This window comes from Castor canadensis, chromosome 10 (assembly GCF_047511655.1).
Source record: "Castor canadensis chromosome 10, mCasCan1.hap1v2, whole genome shotgun sequence".
NCBI classification, from domain to species: Eukaryota; Metazoa; Chordata; class Mammalia; order Rodentia; family Castoridae; genus Castor; species Castor canadensis.
The window spans coordinates 123,331,857-123,358,124 of NC_133395.1; the positions used below are offsets into that span (position 1 = coordinate 123,331,857).

At 41.1% G+C, this 26,268-nt stretch overlaps 1 protein-coding gene across 23 annotated transcripts in view; it reads right to left on the reverse strand.

Moving 5' to 3' along the window:
* Magi1 (membrane associated guanylate kinase, WW and PDZ domain containing 1) overlaps positions 1 to 26,268 on the reverse strand; it is a 601,293-nt gene that overhangs the window by 48,836 nt on the left and 526,189 nt on the right. For all 23 annotated transcript variants that reach the window (XM_074044157.1, XM_074044156.1, XM_074044153.1 and 20 more), the window contains 2 exons: positions 23,750 to 23,932; positions 22,065 to 22,685 (listed from right to left, as the gene is read on the reverse strand). In XM_074044157.1, the coding sequence (XP_073900258.1) occupies positions 22,065 to 22,685; positions 23,750 to 23,932 (804 nt within the window). The remainder of the gene's footprint in view (positions 1 to 22,064; positions 22,686 to 23,749; positions 23,933 to 26,268) is intronic.

Below are 26,268 nucleotides of genomic sequence, written 5' to 3' on the forward strand. Positions count from 1 at the left end.
GGGGAGTCCATGAACCCTCCACCAGTGGCCCTGAGAAATCCACCCAGTTGGGCCTTTTGTCTCCTGGTTACACTTGTCCATGCCCATGGTTACACTGTTAGAAGCAATTCCTAAGGTGAGGTCCATTTTAGCTAAGTTTTTACCTGTAATAAGGGCTGCATCTACATTGTAAGTACACACAGAGAAGGGTCAATGAGAAGGATCAAGCAGAAAGGGAATGGTCCATTGCTTGTTTCTACTTCTTTCCTAGAAAGATCCAAAGAACACAACTGAAAAATAATTATAGGAAAACTACATTAAGGAACACTAGTATTTATCAGCAAAAATGCTGCTGGGTGAAAAAAGAATGTGTCTGCTAAGTAATGTATTGATTTGTTGTATGAAGAAGAATCAAGAGTGAGGCCACTGAGATGCAGATGAAGAGGGAGGTAGGAAAAACAGTGAGACCAAGCCACAAAGAACCAATGATGGCTGCAAATGGTAGCTCTAAATAATCAACGTTCATGATCCTTCTACAAAAGCCATCTGCACATTCTCTGACAACTAGCTTTTTTTGTTTGTTTTGTTTAATCCAGAATATGTAAACAATGACATAAATTGACACTGATCTCTATTTACTGATACAATGCTCAGGGCAGATCAGAAAATAAGAAAGGGAAAGGTCAGTCAACCCTAGCTCTTTCCACTGAAGGCTGGAAGAAAAATTCACGCACGAATGTAACTGAACTGTGCTGAGGTCCTACTATGCCAGGAGCTGGCGTGAAATAAAGCAATGATAAGACCTACAAGGTCCTGTTTTCATGGTGTTCCCATTACTCACAGAATTTCAGCAGCAGTTAACATCTGTGAAGACAAGGATAACAGGACAGAGGCCGGACCTGGGATGCTCAGATACCTTATACTAAGCAAGTGTTTCTTGAAAAGACTTTTAGCTAAGTACTGAGTCATAAGAAGGAATTAGCCATGTGATTATTCCTTCATACAAGATTTGCTAAGCTCTGACATATGCCTAGCAGAGCATTACAGAAGAGGTCAGGTAAATGGGCTATGACCCTTGCCCTGACGGAGCTCACAGTCTGTTCATAGAAGCAAACAGTTATAATTCAGAGCGGTGAGCAGGAAGTGCCATGATAGAAGGAAGTGCCATAGCTCATAAGAGTGCAGAGACAAGAAATCTAATCTAAAAGGAAGGAAGGAGCAGAAAGGATGGGGTGCAACTGAAGGACATCCAGAATTTAACCACGGGGAGAAGGAGGAGAATAACTTGTAATGACTGGTGATCAACTGAATAATGATGATGACTTTTTAAGATTTTTTCAGGCTAAATAAGTGTGCCAGCATAAATTCAAGGCCATGCTCAAGACAAGGTATATTTTCACCAAATGATCTTATAAGTACTACATATCACAAAATTGAATCCATAAACAAAATGAAAAATGACCATAGTTTGGACATGTTTGATTTTTTTTCCTCCTTCCTCTAGTCAAATACTATCACCAACCCTGCAGAGTAATTTTTCAATATAAACATGATATCAGCTTCCAAGAACAGGAGTATCAGACCCAAAAGTCCCCGAAAGATGAAGCTCATCTTTCCTTTGGAAAAAAAATGGTCATTATGAAATACTGTGGCCTTCATAATTTACAGGGATGGATGGACATCAGGGTCTGGAATAAGGAACTCCCAATTCTGTGTCACTTGGCATTTTGTGACGAAGATTAAGAATATAGTTGTACAGGTTTTATGGCTACAGAGAAGTCTGCTTCAATTACACAGTACATATAGCCTAATAAATATGTCCCTAGGAGAAATAAATGGTCGGCAAGGCTGGTGACTGCTAATGGTTTACAGAGCCTTTCACCTCCGAGTCAGAAGCTTTGACCTGACACAGGTGCTGAAAGACCAGAAGTCATTAATACCTTGTGCTGCTGAAAGACTGAGGTAGGATGGATGAACTGTATTCATGTACTTCCTCAGAAAGAAATGGAACTTCAGAAAAGGTGCAACTGAAATGGCAGAATGTTCTATTGTTGATTCAAAAACACAAGTACAGAATGGGATTGTAGCTCAGCAGTGGAGTGCTTGCCTAGCATGTGTGAGACCCTAGGTTCGATTCACAGAGCTGTCATATATATATATGAACTATACCTTGAAGGACAGAAAACTGGACTTATCTCTTCTAAAAAAAAAAATCTTCAAAAGCAAGGACTAAGTACAAAATAACTAAGAAGTGTTGAGACCTTGGCTGTGACACACATTTATTCTTCATTACTGATCTTTGAGTAAGCCCTAATACCCTCCCTATTTTACAGATGAGAAAACTAGAACACTAATGGTTAAACAACGTGGCTAAGGTCAAGCAAAACTGAGGAGTTGTGATCTAATGCCAAGCCTATGCTTTTAAATACTAAACTGCACAACCTTATTCAAAGATTCTTGTACTGTTTTGGATAACAGCCCAATATGTAGGGATGAAAACTACGGTTGTTGAGACATATAAAATGCATTTGCAGAAAACTTTTCATACAGCCTTGTGGAGAACATGAACTCAGCATCCACCAGTGATACGTCAGTAGGTTGAGGCATTGTAAACTCATAATGGTGCTGGGAATGTAGAAAGATTATCTCCTTTCTACAGATAGAATGGGGTGGTGGTACTGTACAGTCAATCTGTTTCTTAATGCATCTCTGATATTTTACTCCAAGTCACAGTTCCTAAATCATTGACCATTGAAAGCTACACACACTAAAGATACAGTGAGATCAATCAGTCTCAGATCTGGGGCAATAAGGCAAGTCTTTAGAGCTACATGACTAATGCCAAGCTTTCTGAAATAGTTTTTAAAATGAGTAGTAACTTTATCTGCCTTGCAAATGTTTCCTGACACTGTGTGGTAACAGGATTCTTTTTGAAAAGATGGGGCTAGGGAAAACATGGAGTGAGTCAGAAGTGGAGTGAGTTATGGTGTCTTGTCTTCAGAGTGGGAAAGAAAAAGAGCTGTCGACTTTAAAGAGATCACTCATTTGTCATGATGCACAAAGGCACACTTTTCTTCTTCAGGGCATAGTCCGCTAGGATCTACTTTTTCAGGGTGGAATTTAACTGGTTTCTCATCTGGGTCTAGAAGACTCAGACCGCATGGGCTGAAAGTTGTAATTACAGTGTTTAGGAGGAAGGTCTCACCTCAGTCTAAACACACTTCCTCCGGAGAAGACTAAGCATCAGACCAAGGGCCGGATGTTTCTAAACCTGTATTTTGAACTTGAATTTCTTTTTGTGTGAATGGTTATGAGTTAGCACTGAAAACTATTCCTTTCATCAGTAGTTAAAAGGTCTCCCTAGGATGGGGAGGAGAGCACAGTGGCCTGGAAACTGCACAGCAGTTCCTTCGAATTTTAAAGTTTGACTTTTAACTGCATTAGGATGCAGAGGGGATATTATGAAATAATAGCTCAAAATAGCTCACCGACATTAAGAAAAAAAAGTATAAGGATGCCTTTTCCAAAAACAGGATGCTGTGTGGGCCTTATTTTAAGGTCACCAGTCCCAAAGGGAAACCTATCTCTGTAATTGGTGCCAAGAAGCATCTACGTTAGAAAAATCCATGCCAGGACACTTTACTTCAGCATTACTGACTGCTCATTTTAGCATGGTAAAGTAGACACAGGATCAAAAAAGATCTAGGAGAATATTCTGACTTTTATCCCTGCAGGACACCAAATCCTGAAACCCAAGGTCCTCGTTGGGGTTTCCTTATGTCTGCAATCTCGTATGTCTCCAAAAAGTACCTTGAACCCATCTAGATCCTTCCATCTGCACTGCTACTTCCATTTCTTGCCTGAATGACCACAAGAGCCTCAGCAGTGGGGGGGCCCTTTGATATAGTCTCTATGTTCTGTAATGTACTGTCCACACAGAGGCCAGCATACATCAGACGTGTGGTCTCCTAGCTATAAGGTCCCATGGCTTCCGGACAGATTCAATGAATTATGGATTCTTCTCCATCTCGAACCAAGCCTTCCTTGATGTAACCTACCTAACTCCTTCATTTTACTTCCTACTTTAGTTCCATGTCCACACGCTCCAGTCAGGCTGCCACTCACAGTTTGACTACTTCCGTTCCCTCCTGGAAGAGTACGTCGATAGATCTATGCACGCGTGGCTGCTTCTTGCCATCACTCAGGGATTCTCCTCAAAGGTCACTTCCAAGAGGCCATACGGGTCATCAGCAGATCTGAAGTGACCCTTTCTACTTTTTTGTTTTAAATTATACTGGATTCACATAATCCAGCCTCATTGTTTCCACAGACCATCTCACTCTCCAAAGTTACCCTATTTGTCTACTTGCTTTGGCTTATGTTGTTTATTGTTGTTTACTTGTTTATTGTCTCCATTTCAAGGACCTGGTTTATCCTTATCAGTCTCTCTCCAGCCTGGGTACAGTATCTTATCTTCAGTTCAATTAAACATTTTCTGAGTGAATGGATGAATGTGCAGAGCTTATAAAGTGAGTCTGTATGGCAAGGGCTGCAGGAAGAGCCTAGCCTTTCTTTTATCACCACTATCACTGCTGTGCCTGTTTAACAGCTCTCGATCCTTGGTCTGCTTCTTGATGTATTGGTGAGCTGTCTCACTCAGCACTGAGAACTAGGTTCTACTGTGCCACCTTGTGTCCTGATCACACTGCTGAGTGCGCTTCTCAAAACACACAGCAAGCTCAGAAAGAAACCTCAACCCTCGCAGCTCCAGTCCAGCAAATGGACAAGAAACTCCGAGAGCCTAAATAACACTTCAGGTTCATATCTTCATGCACCTTCATATCTTCACCTATGCAAGCAACTTTGATTATAAGGCTCTGAACGCCTCATCCTTCCCCACAAAAAGCAGACAGACACCAAGGAAAAGAATTATCAGGTCCTGTTCTCAGACAAAGCCATGAATCTCTTCAACAGCTTTAACTGCCTGATGGGTGTGACAATTATTCTTCTTACAATGTACTTGGGCAAAGCAGGAGGGAAAATTTCCAGCTTATTCTTTAAGGGCGTGTATTTGGCAATTTCAGTTAGCTTAATTACAACCAAGAACACCCCTGGCACCATAGCAAACTTAATTTCACTGTCTTAAATTTAGTAAGTCATAGGAGCCTCTGATAGCATTGGTCACAGTTAACAGTGCAGGCAACCAGCATCAGATCCAACAGCAATGCGTTATTCAAAAAGTCTGTAAGTGAGACTCAAAGAGGTCATTTACTGACAGGTCAGGTTTTTCCAAAGAGCAAAGGACATATTCCATTCATTTCCCATGGAGATATTAAATGTCTTCAAAATCTTCTTGCTGAAACAATAGATGAACTGGTCTAAGTGATGATATGCACTAGAGAGGGGAAAAAAGCTGTTTCTGTGACTATGTCAATTTCTAATGAATCGCTGCCCCATAAGGAAGGCTACAGGGAGAAGGGGAAGCTTCTGCTTTGTTCACTGATTAGATTTCAGGTTGCAGTGAGTCGATACTCATTGTGCCAGTTGCGTTTACTTAAATCCAAATTACAGGAGTCATTTCTACCCTGACACACCCTAACACACACACACACAGGATCAGTCTCTTTACAAATAACTTTTATAGGCCAAAAGCATTTAAGATGCAGGTACAATCTGAAGACTGTGTGGTCACTGAATGAAATATTTTAGCTGGGAACAAGATGCATCACCGAGCACCACATTTATGGCAATGAAGCGGAAACACAAGCTGACCCTGTGTGCTTTCAACTCAACACATTTCTCACTCTGGAGATCAAATGGTAGATCCCTTGCCTTTCTTTGCTCTCTGATTTTGGCTGTTTCCTGTCGTTGTTTTTCTTGGTAAAGGAGGCCGAGAGTCGATGCAGATGGAGAGCTTAATGCAAGCAAACACACACAAAATGAATTTTTAAAAGCTGTCATAAAGTTTCTGAGACTGCTTTTTACATACAAGAAATGAGCCATGGATATTTTGGGAAGCCTTAAGCACGCTGAATGTGCCCAGTTCTCTCATTTTCTTTTTTCTCTTGCTTTTGGATTTGACATTCCCTGAGTTACCTCACTAAAAGGGTGAAGGAATTATGTTCTGCTTCTCCATAAATTAAGAGACCCTGGAAGCAGTGATAATCTCTTCTTGTGCTTTGGACTCAGACGCCCCATTTGCACATTACTCAGTGGGTTTGTTCTCTTGTCCTATTCCATCCTGTACCTTCCATGGGCCTTTTCCCTGCAGCAGTGCTTCCTGGGTTGCAAATTTCACAAACCAGCAAATTTTTGTGAAACAGAATTGAGCAACTGACCATAAAATGCCAATTCCTTATTTTGCAAACTAAGAACAACTTTAAAATGACTTTAAAAGGAGGAGGTAAATGACAACTATTGTTTCACAAGCAAAAGAAAAAGAGGAGGAAGCATAGAATCTATAATGATGAGTGCTTCACACTGGAATAATTTCACTTCATGAAACACCTACTACGTGGTGCTGACTTTCCTTCTTTGTTTATTGAAAGAACGTGTCATCGCAGACCAAAGGAACACATGTCTGTGGCCTTTTAGCTCTTCCCTGAGGCCCTTCTTCTCTCCTTCCCTTAACTCTTCCCAGCAATTGAATCAAAAATATTGAAAATACTTCCAGATCTCTTCCACCTTTCTCTCAAGACCCTTCCAAACTGACAGAGCAAAGGTCAGAAAGCCTTAAGTCTCCACCTGGCCAGGACACAACAAGCTGAGGATGTGACAAGCCTAACTCATTGCACTCTTCACTACAATGAGTTCTACTCATAGGTCAGATGACACTTCAGAGCTCAGACCTGGACAGCCCAAGGCTGGCCAGCATGCACAGCCAGCCACAGGTAGTTGTCATGGGGCTTGGTCACAATTGGCCAAGGTGCTACTTCCATTAGTGAAGAGGGGCAGGCGCAATACTAGGAAGAAATGGGGAATTCTTTAAAGTTCTATCCAAGTTTCACAAAAAACAATCCAGAAACTGATTTCATTTGCATGTAAAAAAAACCAGAGCATTTGCAATAAGCAAAAACAAATGGGCATCAAATGAATTAAAAGTTTTTCTCAATTAGGTTTGAGTTTGTCCTTCAGGGGACATGTGACCATGCCAGACACTGGTGGTTGTTACAAGTGAGAAAAGGAGGCATTACTGGCAGTCAGTCTGGGTTGAAAGCTAGCCTTCTCTGCCTTCTATTGCCAGAGTGTTAGTTAAAGTGAAAGTTTCTTTACAGGAGCAGACACACTATACAAACATTGGCTTCCACTAATTCATGGGCAGTGCTATTATTTTTTTAATGCATTCTCTGAGACTTTGGCAGTTGGTATCTAATCTATGGCAAAAGTAACTACAGAGAACACAAGTCATTTTAAAATTAAGAAACCACGAAAAAATAACATGGACTTTGTTCCAGCTATCTGCAAGTGATTAAAAAAATAACTGATTAGTGCTCATGGAACTATACAAATGTCTTTTTGCTTTCTTTTATTTTTACTTTTTTTTTTTTTTTTTTTTTTGGCAGTACTGGGGTTTGAACTCAGGGTTTTGCACATATAGGCAGGCACTGTATTACTTCAGCTACCCTCCCCCACCCTTTTTGTTTTTGTTAGTTTGCAAATAGGGTCTTGAGTTCATGTCCTAGCTGGCCTGGACCATGATCTTCTTATTTGTGCTTCCTGGTAACCTGGGATGACAGGTGTGTGCCACCACACCCATTTTAATGAAAGATGGTTGAGGTGTGGGGGGGGTCTCAGGAACTTTTGTCCCCAGGGTGTCCTTGAACTTTGATCCTCCTGATCTCTGCCTTCCAAAGAGCTAGGAGTATAGGCACAAGGCAACATGCCCCTGTTGAAAGGCTTTTTAAAAATAGCTTTCATATGTGTTCATCATACCAGGGTCAATGAACATACCAATTAGCAAAGTAAAAGCCTAATTTGACACCTAGGTTGTTGAATGAGGTAAGCTGATAACCAGTACCAGGTAAATAAAGGAATTTCCTCCAATTACAGTCATGTAAATAAACGGTTCACACTGCAACTTCCCTAGAACTGCTACTCTGTGACAGAAAAATGGATCTTTTGAGCAATCTTTCCTCAACATGAAGATCACAAATGGTATATTAGAATTTTTTTAATGGCAAATGCAATATACCAAATCAGATTTCTAGAAAAAGAGAAAATGGTGAAGATGCGATTAAGCCCATACATTTTAGGTGTTTACTTTCATGTCATCATCTAAAATGACAGATAGCACAGTGCTGAAGCCTGCTGAATGAATTAAACAGCATTTATTGCATATGGTGAGAAAGCAAAAACACTGAGAAAATTTAAAACACAAAAAGCGTCTTTATGGAGTTTGAAATAACACAGATAACAACTTGGCACAAAAAAAGCATGCCTCATGTTGCCAGTGGAAACCTAACACTTCTAAGGACCCTTTTTTGGGGGGGTGGGGATGGTGGTGTACTGAGGATTGAATCCCAAGCCTCCTACTTGCAAGGCAAGTGCTCCACCACTTAAGGCCTACTGCCCCCTGTCCTTTTTTAGTTTGTTTTTCAGATAGGGTCTCATGCTTGTGCCTAGGTAGACCTCCACCTGTGCCGCCCATGAAGCTGGGATTATAGGCATATCCCAATGCTATTTTTGAGCATATTAAGAGTTTACCAAGAATTCTGTAACAAAAAGACTTCTGTTCACAGACAGGGGTCATGATTAATATCTGAGCAGGAACACAATAAAAAATAGCAACAAGATATGAGTTGGGAAATGCCTTGAAATCTGTAGGTGACACTGCACAGACAGACTCAATAAGCACCATAGCAAATTCTTAACTCCAGATGATGGCAAAAGAATATGAGACTGACTTGAGGGAAATGAAGGTTGAAGCATATCACACATACCTCAACTTCAGGTGACAGTTTTGAGACTGTTCAGAACTGAAAAATGAAGGGTACGAAGGTAGCTCTTGCAATAAAGAGAACTTTAATGGATGAAAGATACAAAGCTAGTATAAAGAGATGGGAGAAACTATCACAATAAAATGCCTCCCACCAGACACTTTTCACGTGGCAGAAATTACCCAAGGTTTCTAATAACTAATAATTTTCATATGGAACTAAGATAAGGGTAAAGAAAAAAACAAAAAAACCCTCCTAAAGTTAATAGAAAACATGTCTGTAGTTCTTTCATTAAAAATAAACCAAAAAGCAGAAATTAAGCCACAGAAAGAAAAAGCCAGTTATTGGAATTTTGTGATGGTGATAATGAAAAGAAATACCTAGGAAATGTGTCTGCTGCAGCTCTAAGCACAGCCACGCATATACACCTGCCTCCCTTAGTCCCCTCATGCATGCTGTCCTTATGTCTCACACTCAGCTGCCTGCAGGGCTCATGTACAAGTTCAAGGACAGATGTCAGATAAGAGGAGATACCAGGCCAATGGCAAACTGGAATTGCTGCCAAATTTATTCAAATTTTATGAAGAGACTGCTAAACGATATACGAGTGACTCGTACATTACTGTCCACACCACCAGTCCACAGCTCTAAATTCTCCCCACATTTCAAACCATAGACCTAGTCCAGCAGTCCTCACAGAGGGTGACTTTGTCCCCTGTGAGACATTTGGCAATGTCTGGAGACTTTTGGTTATCAACATTGGGGAGGGGACAGGTATGCTACTGTCACTGCTGAGTGTCCTACAATGCACAGGGTGGACTCTCACAGGAAAGGATTGCTAAGGTCCAATGTATTGAAAGGGCAGCAGCTCTAGCCTCCTGTCATCTAAATAGGCTCTCTTTCCAGTCCTTGTCCTCCCTGTCTCGCCCCTTGTCAACTATACACCACACAGAGACCATACATTACTCTGGTAACATTTAGTTGCTAGTGCTTTCCACAGCTAGAGCATGCATTCTGTTTTCTCTCTTCTTATTTCAGAGTTGGAGACAAAGGATGTCCTTGATAAAGACCACGAATGGAAGAGGCTTGCTTTAAATATTGCTAGAGCTATGACACTGAACAGAAAAGGGGGAAAAAAAAAAAAGCAAGAAAACCCCAGCTTTGGTATAACCTCAATTGCTTCTCTGAACTGGGAACCTCAAATATACAAATGTTTTCACTTTCAAGACAAAAAAGATGACCAATTCTAGTCTCATTTTCTGCACAGTTTGCATCTGTTGCTCCAAAGGTCAGTCCTCTCCTGGGATGGGTCCTACCTCCTTCTTCTTAGACTTCACTCCTAGAACTAAGGGTGCAAAGATCTCCCCCTTCTCCTTTCCTCAACATTTTCTCCATCTGAATCTTTCCTGTCAGCACAGAAGTCTGCTGTGGTATCTTCAATCTCAGAATTAAAACAAAACCCTCTCCTTGGACCCCACATCCCCACATACCTCTTTTCTTGGTTCCACTTCACAACAAAACTCAACAGCTTGCCTGAATCTCCAGCCCCCTGGCTCCTCTTGCCACCCACACTGGGCTGACTGCATCCTCAGCACACTGCACAGCTCTGCTCAGGAGTTTATCCATGCCATAATTAACACTGAACCCTCGGGTGCCTTCACCTCCTGGTACTGGACACCTTTCCTGGAGATGTGTATCTACTCTTAGATTCTGTGACACACTCGTTTTCCTATTCTTTCCCCTATGCACACTGGCTATTCCATCTTTTCTGGCACCTCCTCCTCAGCCTGACCCTGAAAGTGATGGGCCTTAGGGTTCTGTTTTGCCCCCTTCTTTCTACTTGTCACTCTTTGAAACCTCAGCAGCCCCATGGCTTTAAATACAGTCTGCATGTGTGTTTTATAACATTGTGATTGTGGCTCACAGTGAGGAATACATTACATAACATATCCATGCACACATACATCTCATGTATGTGCAGGTGTGTGTAAATGCATACACACAAATATTCCATGGAAAAGTATTTACCTTTACTCTGATGTCTTTTATTCTCTTTCACGTTTAAGAAAGACACCAGCTGTAGCCTGACACATTGATTTTATGGTGTAGTAATGGGCCAGAGTGCGCAGTTTGTAAAGCATTCATTGACGTGATAATGGCCCATAAATGTACCTTTCTCCTGCTCTAACCCCAGACTCCAGACAACTACCTATATTTCTACTTTACTTGGAAGCCAATGGAGTCATTTCACAATGAACACGTCTAAGGAGGAACCCCTAACCCCACAGCACAGGGCCAATCCACTCTTCTTCCCATAACCAAAAGTTAGCAGAGAGATTGCTCAGATAAAACATCCAGGGGTCATTTTTGCTCTTCCCTTTTCCCTCCCTTCTCTAGCTGGGGTCAGCCAAACTACAGCCCATAAGTCCTTTCATGTTTCCTTCGAACACAAGCACCCATCTCTACGTCAAGGGCAGAGATGAGTGGGAACAGAGAACATAAGCCCAAAAGCCTAAAACATTTACTATGTGGCTTTTTACAGAAGTTTTCCAATCCCTGACTCTCATTCACATCTCAAATCCATGGCTGCCCTGTATCTTTGCTTTAGTACAAGTTGCCAACACGTTTGCTTGAATCTCAGCAATAGTTCTTCCTCTTCCACTCAGGTTTCCCTAAAATATATTCTTTCCACCCATGCCAGAGAAATATCTGAAGTGGTTAGTGAGAGCTCATCCCTTCTCTGCTTGAAACTGGATGCCACTCTGAAAATGAAATTCCTGGTCTCCAGTTTGTGACCATGGTCACCACTCCCCTTGTTTTTCTGTCTCCAGTCATACTGTGCTCTTTGTACTAACTGTCCCTTCTTGGAAATCAGTTCCCTTCTCTCTGGTTGATCAATGCCCGCTGCCCAGTCTAGAGGAGTCAAGGACCACACTTGTCACCCCACCTCCTTTGATCTGCTTCATAGCACTTTCCTCTGGCTGATATTGTTCATTTGTGCATTTTTACTCTTTCTTGACTTCCTTTAGAATAAAGGCTTCTCAAGATCAGGAGCCTGTTTTCTTTGCACATGTTTCTGCTGTGTTCTCAGGGTCTAGACAATCCCCAGAAGGGATAACAGGGCAACTTCTTCACAGTCAAATTTCAGCCCTGTAAGTAGAAGCACAGAATCACAATTCTATAGCCTGACAATCAAGCCCATAAAATTCTACCACTCTTCCAGAAAGGTGGGCTTTAATGAGAACTATAAATCACATACTCGTTTATAATAAATAATGTACATAAGTTATTAAGTTGGTGACTTATGCTTACTTTCAAGGAAGATGAGACATTGCTTTATAGGAAATAAACAGAAGTTTGAGGTGTGTCAACCACTCTGTATTATTAAGGAATAAAACCCGAATCACTCCACATCTGAAATTGCATATCTGTATTAGAATAAGTGAGGCAGCTTAGGTTTTTAAATTATTAAGGCCAAAAATAATCGAAGAAATCATAACTCCTGAAGCTGTGAAAGTGAGGGCTAATTCTTATGCATTATATAAGGAAGGAGAACCAAATTAGAAAGGTTTTTACATTTATCTCATATCTTGCTATAAGTCATCTCAAATGCAAATGTGAGCTAACATTTCATAAAGAATTCTCAAATAAAATCCTTGATACCTTCAACCCATGGCAATAAACCAAAATAACAACTTAAAACTGCATCACTAATAAAGACTAGAAGACTCTTTAATAGCAGAGAGCCATCCTATTTAGCACTGCAGAAGTGCTAGAAGTTTGCTAATTTTAATTTGAACAACTTCTAACAGCTAGGAAGATTTAGGCCGCAAACTGGATGTGACAAGAGCTTCCAAAAGTATTAGGACACCTAAGTGCCACAGGTAAGCAGTGAGATCAATTAGTTTTGAGATAACTGTGTCAGATAAATACACCAAGGAGCCCTCAACTTGACCTTCTTCTCAAATGCATTCCCATAAGCTGTAGGTTGCTCATAACTTAAAAAGTGGCAGAGTACATAGATTTTGGGTTTTTTTTTTTTCTTGTATTTTAAATTTTCTTCTACTTTTTTTTGGATAAAAGGGACTTTAATAAGATTATTTAAATTAAGCTCCTTCAACATTAATCCAGTGTGAGAAGTTGAGATGCTAAACCAGGTGAGGTCCTATAATCCCCTTGAAAGCCTGGTGAAGCCATGCCAGGGCCCAGAAAGTGGAGATCGCCCTAAGCAAATACACTCTACAAAGCTTAAGTTCTCAGTTCCTTGAGTTCCCTGGCATTTCAGTAACACATGTAAAGAGCTCAGAGGGCTGGGTATATAGCTCAGTGGCAAAGTGATTGCCTAGCATGTACAAAGCCCTGGGTTCCATCTCCAGTGCCACAAAAGGAATAAGTAAATAAATAAACATATGATTTTAGCGGTCAACATATGGAGAGAACTGAATTGCGCAGGACCTATTTTTATTACTGTCATATCAAAATGAAAGCCACTAACCATGCAGCTACCTTCATCACCATATTTTTCTTGTATAAAATTAAGACAGGATAAAATAAAGAGCACTCAACATCATACTGCTGGAAGTAAAATGATTGAACTTTCCAGACCTGTGCTGTCCAACAGCACTTTCTTCAATGATGGAGATGTTCTCATTGACCCTGCCCAATACGGTAGCCACTTGCTGTGGCATTGAGCGCTTGAAGCCAGTGGGATCAAGGAACTGAATTATTTAAAATCATTTCACAGTAGTGACTTAACTGGTCACGAGAGGAGATGCGTTGGGGCCAACATGGCACATCGGCTTGATTCCTATACCTGGTCTCCAGATATCCCATCAATCCAATTCCTTGTCCCTGTGAGTAGCTTGAGGCACAGTGCTCAGGCTTTGCAGGCAAACAGACCTGTGTTCAGATCCAGGCTCTGTCACCTTTCTGCTATGTGATGTTGGTTTTTATCCTCAGCTATCACTTTAGCACTTCATCTAGGAAAGTTCTTATGAGGATTAGTGTTCTGTTCATGAAAACAAATGGCCTGGCATGATCTCATGTGTTCATTCAACACCTGATTTCTAGAATACCTACAAAGTGCCAGGCCCTGTTTTGGGCACTGGAAATAAAGTAATGACTGTGATCAAGTAAGTAAAGCAGGATCCCCTTATGTGATGCTTCACTTTCAGCACCCTGTCTCAAATATTATATGGAAAATTCCTGAAGTAAACTATTACGAAGTATTAAACTGCATGCTATTCAGAGTAGCATGTATATTGTTATAATTATTCTAGTTTATAATTTGCTATTGCTGTTAATCTCGTGCCTAATTAACAAATTAAAACTTATCATACACACATACACACACATATAAATAAACAAACACAATTTGTGTATGAGTTCAAGCATGCTCCGTGGGAGTGGGAGGTGCATGAGAAGGGACACCTGTCTAAGTGCCATGAGGAAGAAGAAGGGAGTAGCAGAGTTACAAGAGATGATGGTGGACTCCACTCATGTGGAGTGGTCAGGAAAGGCTTCTCAGATGAAAGGACTTTGGAGCAGAGGCCTGAGGATGTGAAGGAGGGGGAGAGAAAAACAGAGGGAACAGCAACTAGTAAGGGTCTAACACAGGACTGTGAGTTTACACTGAATGCCAGGAAGCCACTTTGACGTGAGGAGTACCTTGATCCAACTTACATTAAATCACACTAGCCAGAGAACAGACTGGGGAAGTACAGAGACCTGACACAGTCACTGCATGGCCAGGTGTCCTGTGACGGACAGCAGAGGCTGGGGAGGGTGGGATGTAATCCAAGCCTGGGTATCTTAAGAAGAGGAGCCAACAGTATTTGCTGATAAGGACTTACGAATGCAGCACTATTAGGATGTCACGTTTTGAGCAACTCCAATTCCCTTTCTTAGGTCTCTCTGTTGCTCAGTGTGAGACATTCTGGCAGTGACACTTAAGTGGTACAATTTGCAATTCATTCTCCAGTCCAAGACCAGAGGGCAAAGAGAAGAGAGGTGCCTGATCACTCCATTTAACTCTCAGGTATACAGCTCACTGTGGTTCTAACTGTGATGGTTTCGCATCATTTCAGAAGGAAAATAGATACACACACACACACACACACACACACACACAGAGGAGCAAATGGTAATGATGTGCTTAGATGAGGAGATTAGATACTGCTTTTCCTGTTTGGATCAATGATGACTTAATGAACTAAATGTCATCAGTAAATGTGGATGAGAATTAAACGGCATCAATTTGCCTGTGGACTTCAGACCTTATTCACATAAGATACACTTCTCAACAGATGTGCTACTGGGCAGTTTCTTGCCTTTAAGCCAAGAGGCTGTTTAGTGTAGTGGTTCAACAGTCTCTGGGTCAAAGTTCATGAATTTCAGTGCTGCTTTGCCCATTAACCAAGTACATGGTTTTGGGAAGATCACTGAAACCCACCAGTCAACTTCTCTAATGTGGAACTAGACTATACTTACCTAAGAGTGCTCCATGAATTGTATGTTAAATGCATGTGAAATGTGAAGTGCTGTGCCTGGCACACTGCAGAAGTGTTCGCCACTTTAATTACGAACCCTCTGCCTGCTTTCTCAATCAGACCAGCTATTGCCCCCTTTGTTTTATATCACCCAAATTTAGTGGTGGCGTTTCCACACCTAACATAAAGACAACTTCTCTATATTTTTTTCCTATCGCAGGAGGTAACAGTTACTGCCTTCATTTTACACCGCAAACTGGTGGCCATTCCAGTTGGGTCACGACAATGAGGTATTGCTAGGTTTTCTGTGTGTATGTGTACTGCCTGTTCCATGGTACCACGCCTGGCCCACAGTCAGTGCTCAGCAAATGACAGCAATGGCACCATGACCATCCCTGCCATTTTCATACCTGATTTTTTAACTCTCATCACTGTTCTTCCACAGTTAGGTGTGACTATAAAGCTATATGATTAAGTTTCTCCTGTGACTTGTAGATCAACTTTAATTTATTTAGCTAATATTTACCAAGAACCTTACCACAACCCTGGTGTGTCTGGGTATAAGGAGTTAGACCCATCTTGCCCTCTAGGAATTTGAACATTTCATTACTTTAGAGTCAGATCCTACAATTACCTTGTGACCTATCAAAGCATTCTGTATACTGCTTATGCAAATAGGGAAGCAACACATTGCTTTCGCTACTATTGTGACCAGCAAATACCAAACAGAGACTGTGCTCAAAACGAGCTTCTCCTATATCAAGTCCTCCTTCTAATCTGAGCAGAAAAATGCAGAAAGTGGGAGCTGAAATGGACCTTAGAAAAGGTCCATTAAAAAAAAATCTGATACTTATAAAAGTTCAAGGGCTCCGGGGGCCAGATGGGATGGCTCATTCCCGTAATTCTAGCTACTCAGGAAGGAGAAACTGGGAGGATCATGGTTTAGGGCCCGTCTGAGACCCATCTCAGCCAATAAGCCAGGTGTAGTAGTACATGTCTATAAGCCTAGCTGAACATAGGAGGTAAAAAGGGCTGGGGATATGGCTCAAATAGCAGAGCAACTACCTAGCAAGTGTGAGGTCCTGAGTTCAAATTCTAGTATCTCAAAAAAAAAAAAAAGTTAAGAACTAAGGGTGTAGTTAAGTGGTAGAGCTTGTGCTTACTGTATTCAAGGTTCTGGGTTTGATCCCTAGCACTAAAAAACAAAAAAGAAAATTATTCAGAGATTAATATGTTTTTCAGCATTATAAATTTACTAGTTCACAAGGTAGATGTCATGGAATCAAAATGAGAAAGAACTGTGGGGCCAGGAGGCTAACGTTATTTGAGATCCTGGTTGTACATCAGAATCAACAACAGAGTTTCTAAAACAAAAATACAGATGCCTGAACGTTATACGGAGACTAAGACTCTCAGATCCTGGCTAGAGCTATTTTTCTTTCTGTTTTTCAAATAAAAAGCCACCCCCCACCCAACTGCTTCTGTAGTATTAGTAAAACACTACTGGTTTATCATGTAACAACTACTTCTACGCCAGGACTTGACACAAATGTGACCGTATTTAATTTACATCATTCACACTTTTCAGATGTTGAACTAAGCTCAGAGAAGGTAAGTGACTTGCTTAAAGTCACAAGGGAGTGAAGGTAGGAGCCAGGATTCAAAATTTCATCCTCTAGCTCCAAAATCTTGTGATCTTTCATCAACATAACAACAGCCATTCCTGCCATAAAACAAAAAGACCCAGAGAGGCTGCCAAAAAGGTTCTCTAGTGCAAAACCTCCATTTTTTTTTTATAAGGAAATGAATGCCGGGGCTGGGTATAGTGGCTCAAGCCTGTAATCCTAGCTACTTCGCAAGCAGAGATCAGGAGGTTCCAGGTCAGCCTGGGCAAAAAGTTCACGAGGCCCAGTCTCAAACACTGATTTGGGCATGGTGGTAGAAGTCTGTCATCCCCAGCTATGTGGGGAAGATGAACAGGAGGATTGCGGTCTGGACTGAGATCAGGCATAAAGTGAGACCCTGTCTCCAAAAGGGCTGGCAGAGTGGCTCAAATGATAGTGCCTGCCTAGCAAGCACAAGGCCCTGAGTCAACCCTCAGTATGGCAAAAGAAAGAGAGAGAGAGAGGGAGGGAGGGAGGGGGAAAGAGGAGGAAGGAGGGAGGGAAGGGGAGAGGAGGAGGAGGGAGGAGGAAGGAAGGAATGCCAGGGTAGGATGAAGTTGACTAGAGATCAAAGCAGCTTTGGGGCAGAGCTTGACCCAAAGGCCAGCTCCTGACACCTTCCCTTCAAGTCTCTTTTTGATACATGTGTTCTCTCAAAAGCACCGCCAAATCTTTTCCTGAAATGCAGTATTTAGATTCAACAAAAACATCAGTTTTTAAAGAGAGTCACATCTATAGTCGGTATGAAATAGCTGAGGATGCACAGTATTTTACAGAAGGGTACAGGTAACCTTAATATATATATTTTAAAACTTTATAGGACAAGTTTTATAATTTTTAAGTAATTATAAGTTTTATAATTACAAGTTTTGTAATTTTTTTGTGCGGTACCGGGGTTTGAACTCAGGGCCTCAAGCGCTCTCCCACTTGAGCCATGCCCCCAGCTCTTTTTGCTTCAGCTTATTTTTCAGCTAGAGTTTTGTGCCTCTTGCCTGGGACTGGCTTCGAACTGTGATCTGCCAAACTATGCTTCTCTCATAGCTGAGACTGCAAGCACAAGGCACCATTCTTGGCACTATCTTTTGTAAATTAAGGAAGAAAATTACTCTTAAGTAATCCTCTTCTAGCATGATTTTCTAAACACTTCAAAAAAGCCTCTGGACTCACACTGGTGTCAAGTGACAAGATTTCTGAATGCAAATGCTACATTAAAAAAAAAAAAAAAAAAAAAAACAAGTAAAAAGTACTCTCCTGACTGACTGGACAGCAGAGGGAGAAGGAGGAAAGGACAAGGGGAAGGGAAGATGGGGAGCCAGGCAGAGGCAGACAGGGCTGCACTTTAACCAATACACCTGAGAGCTGAACCAGAGGCAGGGAAGTGTTACCGGAAGGGCTTGTGAACAAACCCGCAGGTGCACAGCCCCAGCAACTCTAAGCCTAACCTGAGAAATTTATAAAAGGTATTTTAGCCTCTGTTTGATTTTCATATTGGGGAGAAAGGGAGCAGCAGTCTGAAAGTACTAAAAAAGTGAAATTACCATTACCAGATCTTAACAACAAATTTGGACATGATAAAACAGATGCTATAAAAAATAGCCACTTTTATTGAGAGGGTGGGGGGGAAGGGAGGGGGCGGAGTGGGTGGTAAGGGAGTGGGTGGGAGCAGGGGGGAGAAATGACCCAAGCATTGTATGCACATATGAATAATAAAACAATAAAAATTTTAAAAAATAGCCACTTTTGCCCCTCAAGTAGAAAAGACCCATTTTATAGCACATAGAAAGCCTCCTCCTTGCAATCTGAATTCTTGAGAATCACTGCATGGATTATCAATGAGTTTATCAATCTGCTTACTATGAGCTAGGATAGAAATGAGGTTCCTTAGAAGCAATCAGTGAAGTGACCATTCAGGCTCTGGTTTAGTGGAGTTGCTGTCCTGTTCCTCCATGAAACCTTCTCATCACGTCCCCACCCTAAAGGAGGGATGATTAAATGTCAGCCCTGATTCAAACAACTAATGCCTGCCAGAAACAAATATATTTATATGCTTTTGAGAGAGATTAATAGGAGCTGGTGCTAGCCTGCCAACTGCAGATGTACAAACATTCCATCCCATACATAAATCAAACGCAAGGCATATGGCATATTTTAAAGACTGCTGATGTTATAGTGATTTTAAATTACTCAGATTCTGGAATAAACTATGTAAGATGTTGACTAATGAGGCAATATATTTTGGATTTTTCCATATGAATCTTATAAAGTGTAATGGCATTAACAGAAAGAAGGTTTTAGGAATTAAGAAGAGGAAGTACAAACATAGTTAAAATCAAGCAGTATGTTTCTATAATCAGTTTTGTGATATTAGGTAAATTTATTGCAATAAGAGTCCTAACTTTGGAGATGGTAATGAGATTTTATTTTTTGGTCCCTTTAGCTTAAATTTTTTGGTGGTACTGGGGTTTGAATTCAGGGCTTTGCACTTGCCTAGCACTCTACTATTGGAGCCACACCCCTAGCTGTTTCTACTTCAGTTATATTTCAAATAAGGTCTCAAATTTTTGCATGAGGCCGGCTTGGACCATGAACCTCCTATTTATGCCTCTTGTGTAGCTGGGATGGCAGGCATGCACCACCATGCCCAAATTTATTGGTTGAGATGGGAGTTTTGCTAACTTTTTTACCCGACCTGGCCTCAGAACCATAATCCACCTATCTCTGCTTCCTCAATAGCTGGGATTACAGATGTAAGCCACTGTGACTGACTGTTTGGTCCTTTTAAATGTGAAGCTAATGGGATAAAAAAACTCAACACATCATATTGATAATAGAAACAAAGGAGCAAATAGGTTAGAGAGGAGATGAGAGTGGTTTGTGAATGCCAAATGAACTGGATCAAAGATGTGCCAAGAACTATTTAAAAGGTTCCAGGTTGTTAGCTACAGTCATGAACAAGTATGCAAAAGTCAGTGTTATTGAGAATTTACAGCATAACAGAATTAACGGTCCAGACAGAGTACCAGATTGGGAATCAGGTGACCTACTCAGAAGGCTGGCACTTTCCTAAGTCCTAGGGAAGTGAGCAGGTCAGCTGAGAGGCACGTGTAGCTACAAATCCACTCTGGAATTCACTGACTTGTCAAGAGTCACCATCACCATCATGATCGTCATTCTCATTCTTCCAATCGTTATTTCCAACTATATTTTGGTCACTCTTAAAGAAACAACGATCTGGGAACCAAGTGGTCAAGGTACAAGAAGAGACTTCAAAATTGTACTGGAAAACAAAACCTGCACAATAGCTTTCTCAGCAAGGCTTGAGAGAGCAATGCACACAGATAGGTTGCACTGTACCTTGGATTTCCTCCCAGTGACCCCAATCACTTTGATCATACAGCATGAAACGTCACGAGAGCATGAGTGTGTGGCTATGTGACATAAATGAGCTCCTTCACTGCAAGGGAACCAAGTCTGGGGCTTGATCTCTTTTCAGAGGTCTTTGTGCAAGAAACAAATCATTTTGGCAATGATCAGGGGAGCAACCAATCTTAGGTCACTGTGCACAACATGCAGTCACAACTAGTCATGCATCTATATCCCAGGAGAAAGTCATTTTTCTATGTGTGGGATTATGTCTCCATGTGAGGTCCTTGGAGTGCTGGTGGAACTGAGAGGGGCACAGGGGATGCTGAGGCAGGGAGAAAGAAGGAAGGAAGCTGAGTGTCTCAAGATTTAGAAGATCCCAGTCCTCTGAGATCCTCAACCACTTCATTCCCACGTGAATAGGCCAAGGGACATTTTTAATATGACTGGTAGGTCATTGCTCTGCCACGTATAAATATAATCATACACATATCCATTAACCTGTGAATATTTAAAAGGAGTCTGGTATGTTAAGTGCTGGGGATAACAGCTGTGAACACATCATCTGACCTTATGGAACTTGTGTTCTAACGAAATCAAAGGCAAAGAAGTAAATATACAAAAAATGTCATAAAAGCCATCATGATGGAGGGATGTGGAAGAGATTATGGACGTGTCGGGGGTAATTTAAATAAAGTGTGCACAGAAGCCCTCTCTCAGGAAGAGACCCGAATGAAACTGGGGGCTGGGAAAAGACCAATCCAGGCAGAGGGAACAGGAAGGCACAAAGGGAAGGGCTTGACACACTAAGGTAACTTTAGGAAAGAAGGTAGGGTGGATAAATCACAGTGAGGAGAGGGAGAGCAGAGGGGGTTGAGGTGGGAGGAGTTTGTGGCCTGTGTAGACCGAACTCAGTATTCTTAAAGAATAAAGGTTTTTAAATCTTAACTTTTTTTTGGTGGTACTAGAATACGAACTCAAGGCATCCTGCTTCCTAGGCAGATGCTATGCCACTTGAGATATGCCCCTAGCCCTCTTTTTGCTTTAATTATTTTTTTAGATGGGGTCTTGCATTTTTGCCTGGGATTCACCTGGACTGATATTCTCCCACCTCTGCCTCCTGCACAGCGGGGACCACAGGTGCACATCACCACACCTGGCTTATTGATTGAGATGGGGTCTTGCTAATTTTTTGCCTGGGGTGGGCCTCAAACCGTAGTCCTTCTGACCTTCACTTCCCAAGTAGCTGGAATTATAGGTGGGCACCACTATGCCTGTCCTATTAAATCTTAATGGTTTTTAAAAGGTACAATTTGATTTATGTTTTAAAGCAGGACTCTACCTGCTATAATTTATGGTTTATCTATAAACCATAAATTTTATTTTAAAAAGGCTAGCATTTCATTTTGAAAGTATTGCCAAATATTTAAATAAAAATGATCTTGGGCTGGGGATATAGCTCAGTGGTAGAGCACTTGCCTATGCCCAAGCCCTGGGTTTAATTCCCAATACTGTAAAAAAATAAAATCAACCTAAAGGAATATTTTTTAAACCCAAGCAATGACCTTGAAGACCAGCAAGCAAAGCAATGGATTTCAGATTAAAACAGAAGAGAACAAAACCAACCTACATACCTCCTCGCTGCACCAACAGTGTGACCTCACTTCCCTTTGGGCATTCAATCAGCATATCCACGACTTGGTTGTGTGTGAGCGCCTGCACGTTCTTTTTATTCACTTCCACTATAAGATCCCCTTCTTTTAGCCCGCGGCACCTTGGACTGTCAACGATCTGCTTCACTCTCTGGCCACCTCCACCAGGACTGTCCGCTATAGTAAAACCAAAGCCCATTGGCCCTTTGACTATGTGGACAGTGATGAGTTCTGGCTGAGTGGCTATGGAAGAAGCTAAAGACACGGTGTCATTGGGGTAACCATGGGAACTGTTAGAAGCCACGTCAGCAGGGCTGCTCGGCCTGGCATCCTTCACGCTGTTGACTTTGCCTGTTTTACTACTGTGGCTTGCTGGAGAATCATAGGTCTCTTGTCCATTCACAATAATTGGTTCTTTGTCCAAAATGGCCACTGAGGTCACTAAACTTGTATTGGGGTCATCAGGGTCAAAAGGCAATGGATAACCTCGACAGAGTTCAAGGTCCACGCTGGCACCAATGGGAATGGACTGGAAGATTTTCACAACTTGTGCATGTGTGTGTCCCAAAACGCAGGTGTCGTTCACGCTGACAATTACATCCCCTGTAGAAGGGAAGAGTTTGGCCATCAAAATACAGCACCAAGAAACGCAGTGTTAATATTATAATGTTCTCATGATCAGAATACACCACCCCAAATATGCCACTATGGCGTAAACATGACTTTAAGCTAAAGACACTTAAAAAAACCATCAGGTATAGGAAAGGCACTCCCATCCTGCCCACTTTCTTCCTGAAAGCAAGAAGGAGCACTTCATGTGGAAGATGACGTTCCTATATCAAGAAGTAACCGTCTTACTACTTCAGGAACATTCTTATCATCACAGACCTGACGTCAAAGGCAAGAGAAATGTCTACACACCCACCTTGTTAAACTCACCCTTCACTCCCAACTCATTTCTCTATGCCATTAAGCCCAAGGCCCCTTTGGCTTGCCATATTTTTATAATCTACTGTTCTGTGTTCCACACAGTAATGTCCAACTCTAACTGCATATTTACAGTCTTGGGTTTGTACTTCCTTCTGAGTGTCCAATGCCATATAAAACAAATAGTAAATACATCTATGTGCTTTTCTCCTATTAACCTATCTTTTGTAATTTTCAGGGCCAAAATTTTAAGAGGGTGGAGGTCAAGTTCTGCTTCTTCCCTATCACCAATATGAAATTGAAGCAAAAGTAGGAAGCAGGGGTAGTACCGTCATATATAAAGAGACCGTTTCTATTGCTCATCTTAACTGCCAATAAAGCATTCCTTTAGCTGCTAGAGTCTTCCCTGCTATTGAGAATACAATAATCATTGAGAGGACACTGGAGTTTTCTTCTGAAAAGAAATTCTCACTGCAGATCCCAGTTTAGAATTCATTTATTCAAATGGATCTACGTTTTCAGTACATTACTAATTTACTGCAATAGCACCCTAACAATTTCCTAAAAGTTAAAATAGCTTCAAAGGCTCTGGCTTCCAGATCAAGGGATGGGTTTTTGTGCTGAGGGATCTGGTGATGAGGGATCTTTATGACCATCTGAAATCACGATGCTGTTTGGTCTTGTTCCAGCATGGGTGGAAATCCCAGCACACAGAACATGCTATGGCCCTACAGACTCACCTGTCTCCATCTTGCCGTCTAGTGCGGCAGGACCATCTAGGACCAGGCTCTTGATCTGGAGGAACTCATCAGGTTCATCTCCTCCAACAACCGTGAAGCCAAAGCCACGACTGCTTTTCCGCAGCTTTGTGTGGATGAACTTGCCTTTCAACTCAGAAGGGTTTCGTGTAAAAAAGGGTTTGCCTGGATTAAAATAAGAAAAGTATAAGGATTGTTTATGTCTATGAGTGAGAAGGAGAAGTAAACAAACAATGAGACAACACAGAGATAACTCTGCAAGCTTGTGGCTGGGGCCTTTGGGTACAGATATGTCTTAGGTATGTCCTCTCTTGATTTCAGGAATGGGGTGCCCCCAGTCCTGTTTGTTTAAGAGGCTGATATTGTATGTCACCTTTAAGGTCCAAAAGAATACACAAGAAAGAGCAAAACTGGTCCCAACTGGGTGACACACTTCCTTGGATTCAGTTCATGTAGCCTGACAGCAATTAAGCTCCTTTACCGAAAACAGAGTCAGTCCTTGTTTTGGGTCACTATTTTATATTTGCTGCTTTGGGCTTGGCTTCTCCATGTAAAACCAACTGACTGAAACTTTTAGTTTGAAACCAAACCAAAGGCTCAAGCTGAAAATGCACAGCTAATACCAAGAGACATATCATGGTCACAAAGAAGAATCTGACAAAAATGAAGAATCACTATTTTCAAAATTAAAGGTTATTACTTTCAAAGGAATTGTAAAGTCTATTGACTTTTCTTATTTATTTGCATTTTTTAACAATTTGTGAAATGGCAAATCCAAGTCTATTGGTAAGATCTATGATTTTTAAAAAATGCTTAGGACATTTGACTTTGGGTATTTAAAAAATAGTAACAATGACAATAATAATAATTTAAAAAGCAAGTCAAAATAAAACCTATTAACCAAAGTACTTACTAACAAGAGCCATGTAGCTTCAAATTCAGCTGACTATTTAAAACAAATTAATAGAGAACTAAATAACTCCCAAACGTCTGACCTAAGTGTTTACTGGGCTTTTTTGTTTTTGACATATTCATAAGTAACATTTTAGATATAAATCAGAAAGCTTTATTTTTGGGCTTTATTAACTGTTTCTCTATAATTAAGAAACTTACTGGAATTTCTATGGTTACTTCAAATAGGGGACATGTAATTTCACTACTCCTAATTTCATTTCCTATGTCCTGCCTTTATAAGGGTCCTCATCTGCCTTATTTCTTTTCTATCAAAAAATGTTGTCCAAAAAAAATGGGAGAAAAAGAAGTCCCCCTACACATGGGAAGGAGAGTTATTTTTAGTTAGCTGTAACTAAAAGGCCTGAAAAGTCTCTGGGCATGCATACAATTTTTAATTGCATATTTTAAAAGTCCCTGGCTATTAAAAAGAAGGCTCTTTTAAATTGCTTGTAGTCAGAAGTCTGCTCACTAACTTCCTCTTTAGTGCGATCTCCAGGACTACTGGATGTTTGACAAGCTGCAGCACTGTCACTGGAGCTCAAGAAAGACAAGACTCAATAGGACCTGTCATGCAGAGTCACCTGTCTATGTACAAGGAGGGGAAAGTCACCTGCTGCAAGACTGTAGGGAGATAACTGCTAAGATGGAAAACTGAGGACAGGTGAGATGACCCTAAATTTACTTTGGGGGAAGAAGGTAAATGGCTAAGACTCTTGCAGCAAAGGCTGCCAGGAATTCAGAGAGCTTGCAGTGAAGCACATTTCAGTTATGCAAAGATAGCCAGAGTTACCATCTTCTCAGTGAACTTTCCCTGACTGTAGTATTAAATACACAATGCCTCCTCCATTTCCCATTCCCTCTCCTGTCATACTTTTGTCCTTAGCATTTCCTACTTTTCAACATGGGATGCATCTGCTTGCTGATTTGGTCATACTATTCCCCAGGCTCAGGAATGTATATAGAATGTAATCTGCATGAGAATTTTTATTTTATATCCAGTGGTTAGAACACAGTCTGGCACATTTTATGTGCTCTAAAAATTTCCATTGAGTGAATGAATGAATGAATGAATGAACAAAAGCAAAACAAAGTGAGATTCAATAGGTCTCTGAGAGGAAAGTTGAAAAGAAACATTTGGGTGTTGGAACTTTTCACTCATATTATAGGCAAAGTTAAAAGGCGTAAAAATACACCAGGCAGTTTCTCTGAATGTTTTAAAAAGCCATTAGCATATTTTGTGCTTAGAATGTTTTCAACTTAATATCGAGACATGAGCGGGGCTTTGAAACTACACCACTGACTTCCATTTGCCATGCTCAACTAGAGAGGGAAGATCAGAAGGTTTCACATTTATGCACATTTTATTACACTTTATGTATGGCAGGACCATTAGTTAATGCAGCTTTTGGAAAGAAATTAGTTTCTCCCCACAAGTAGGATTTGAAGCTTTGGCTGCAGCTCTGTGGTCTGTGTAATTTTCAGACTCTTACCCTGTTGGCCAGAAAGCAATTTGAAGACCTGGCTGTGTATGAAACTCATCTCAGTGG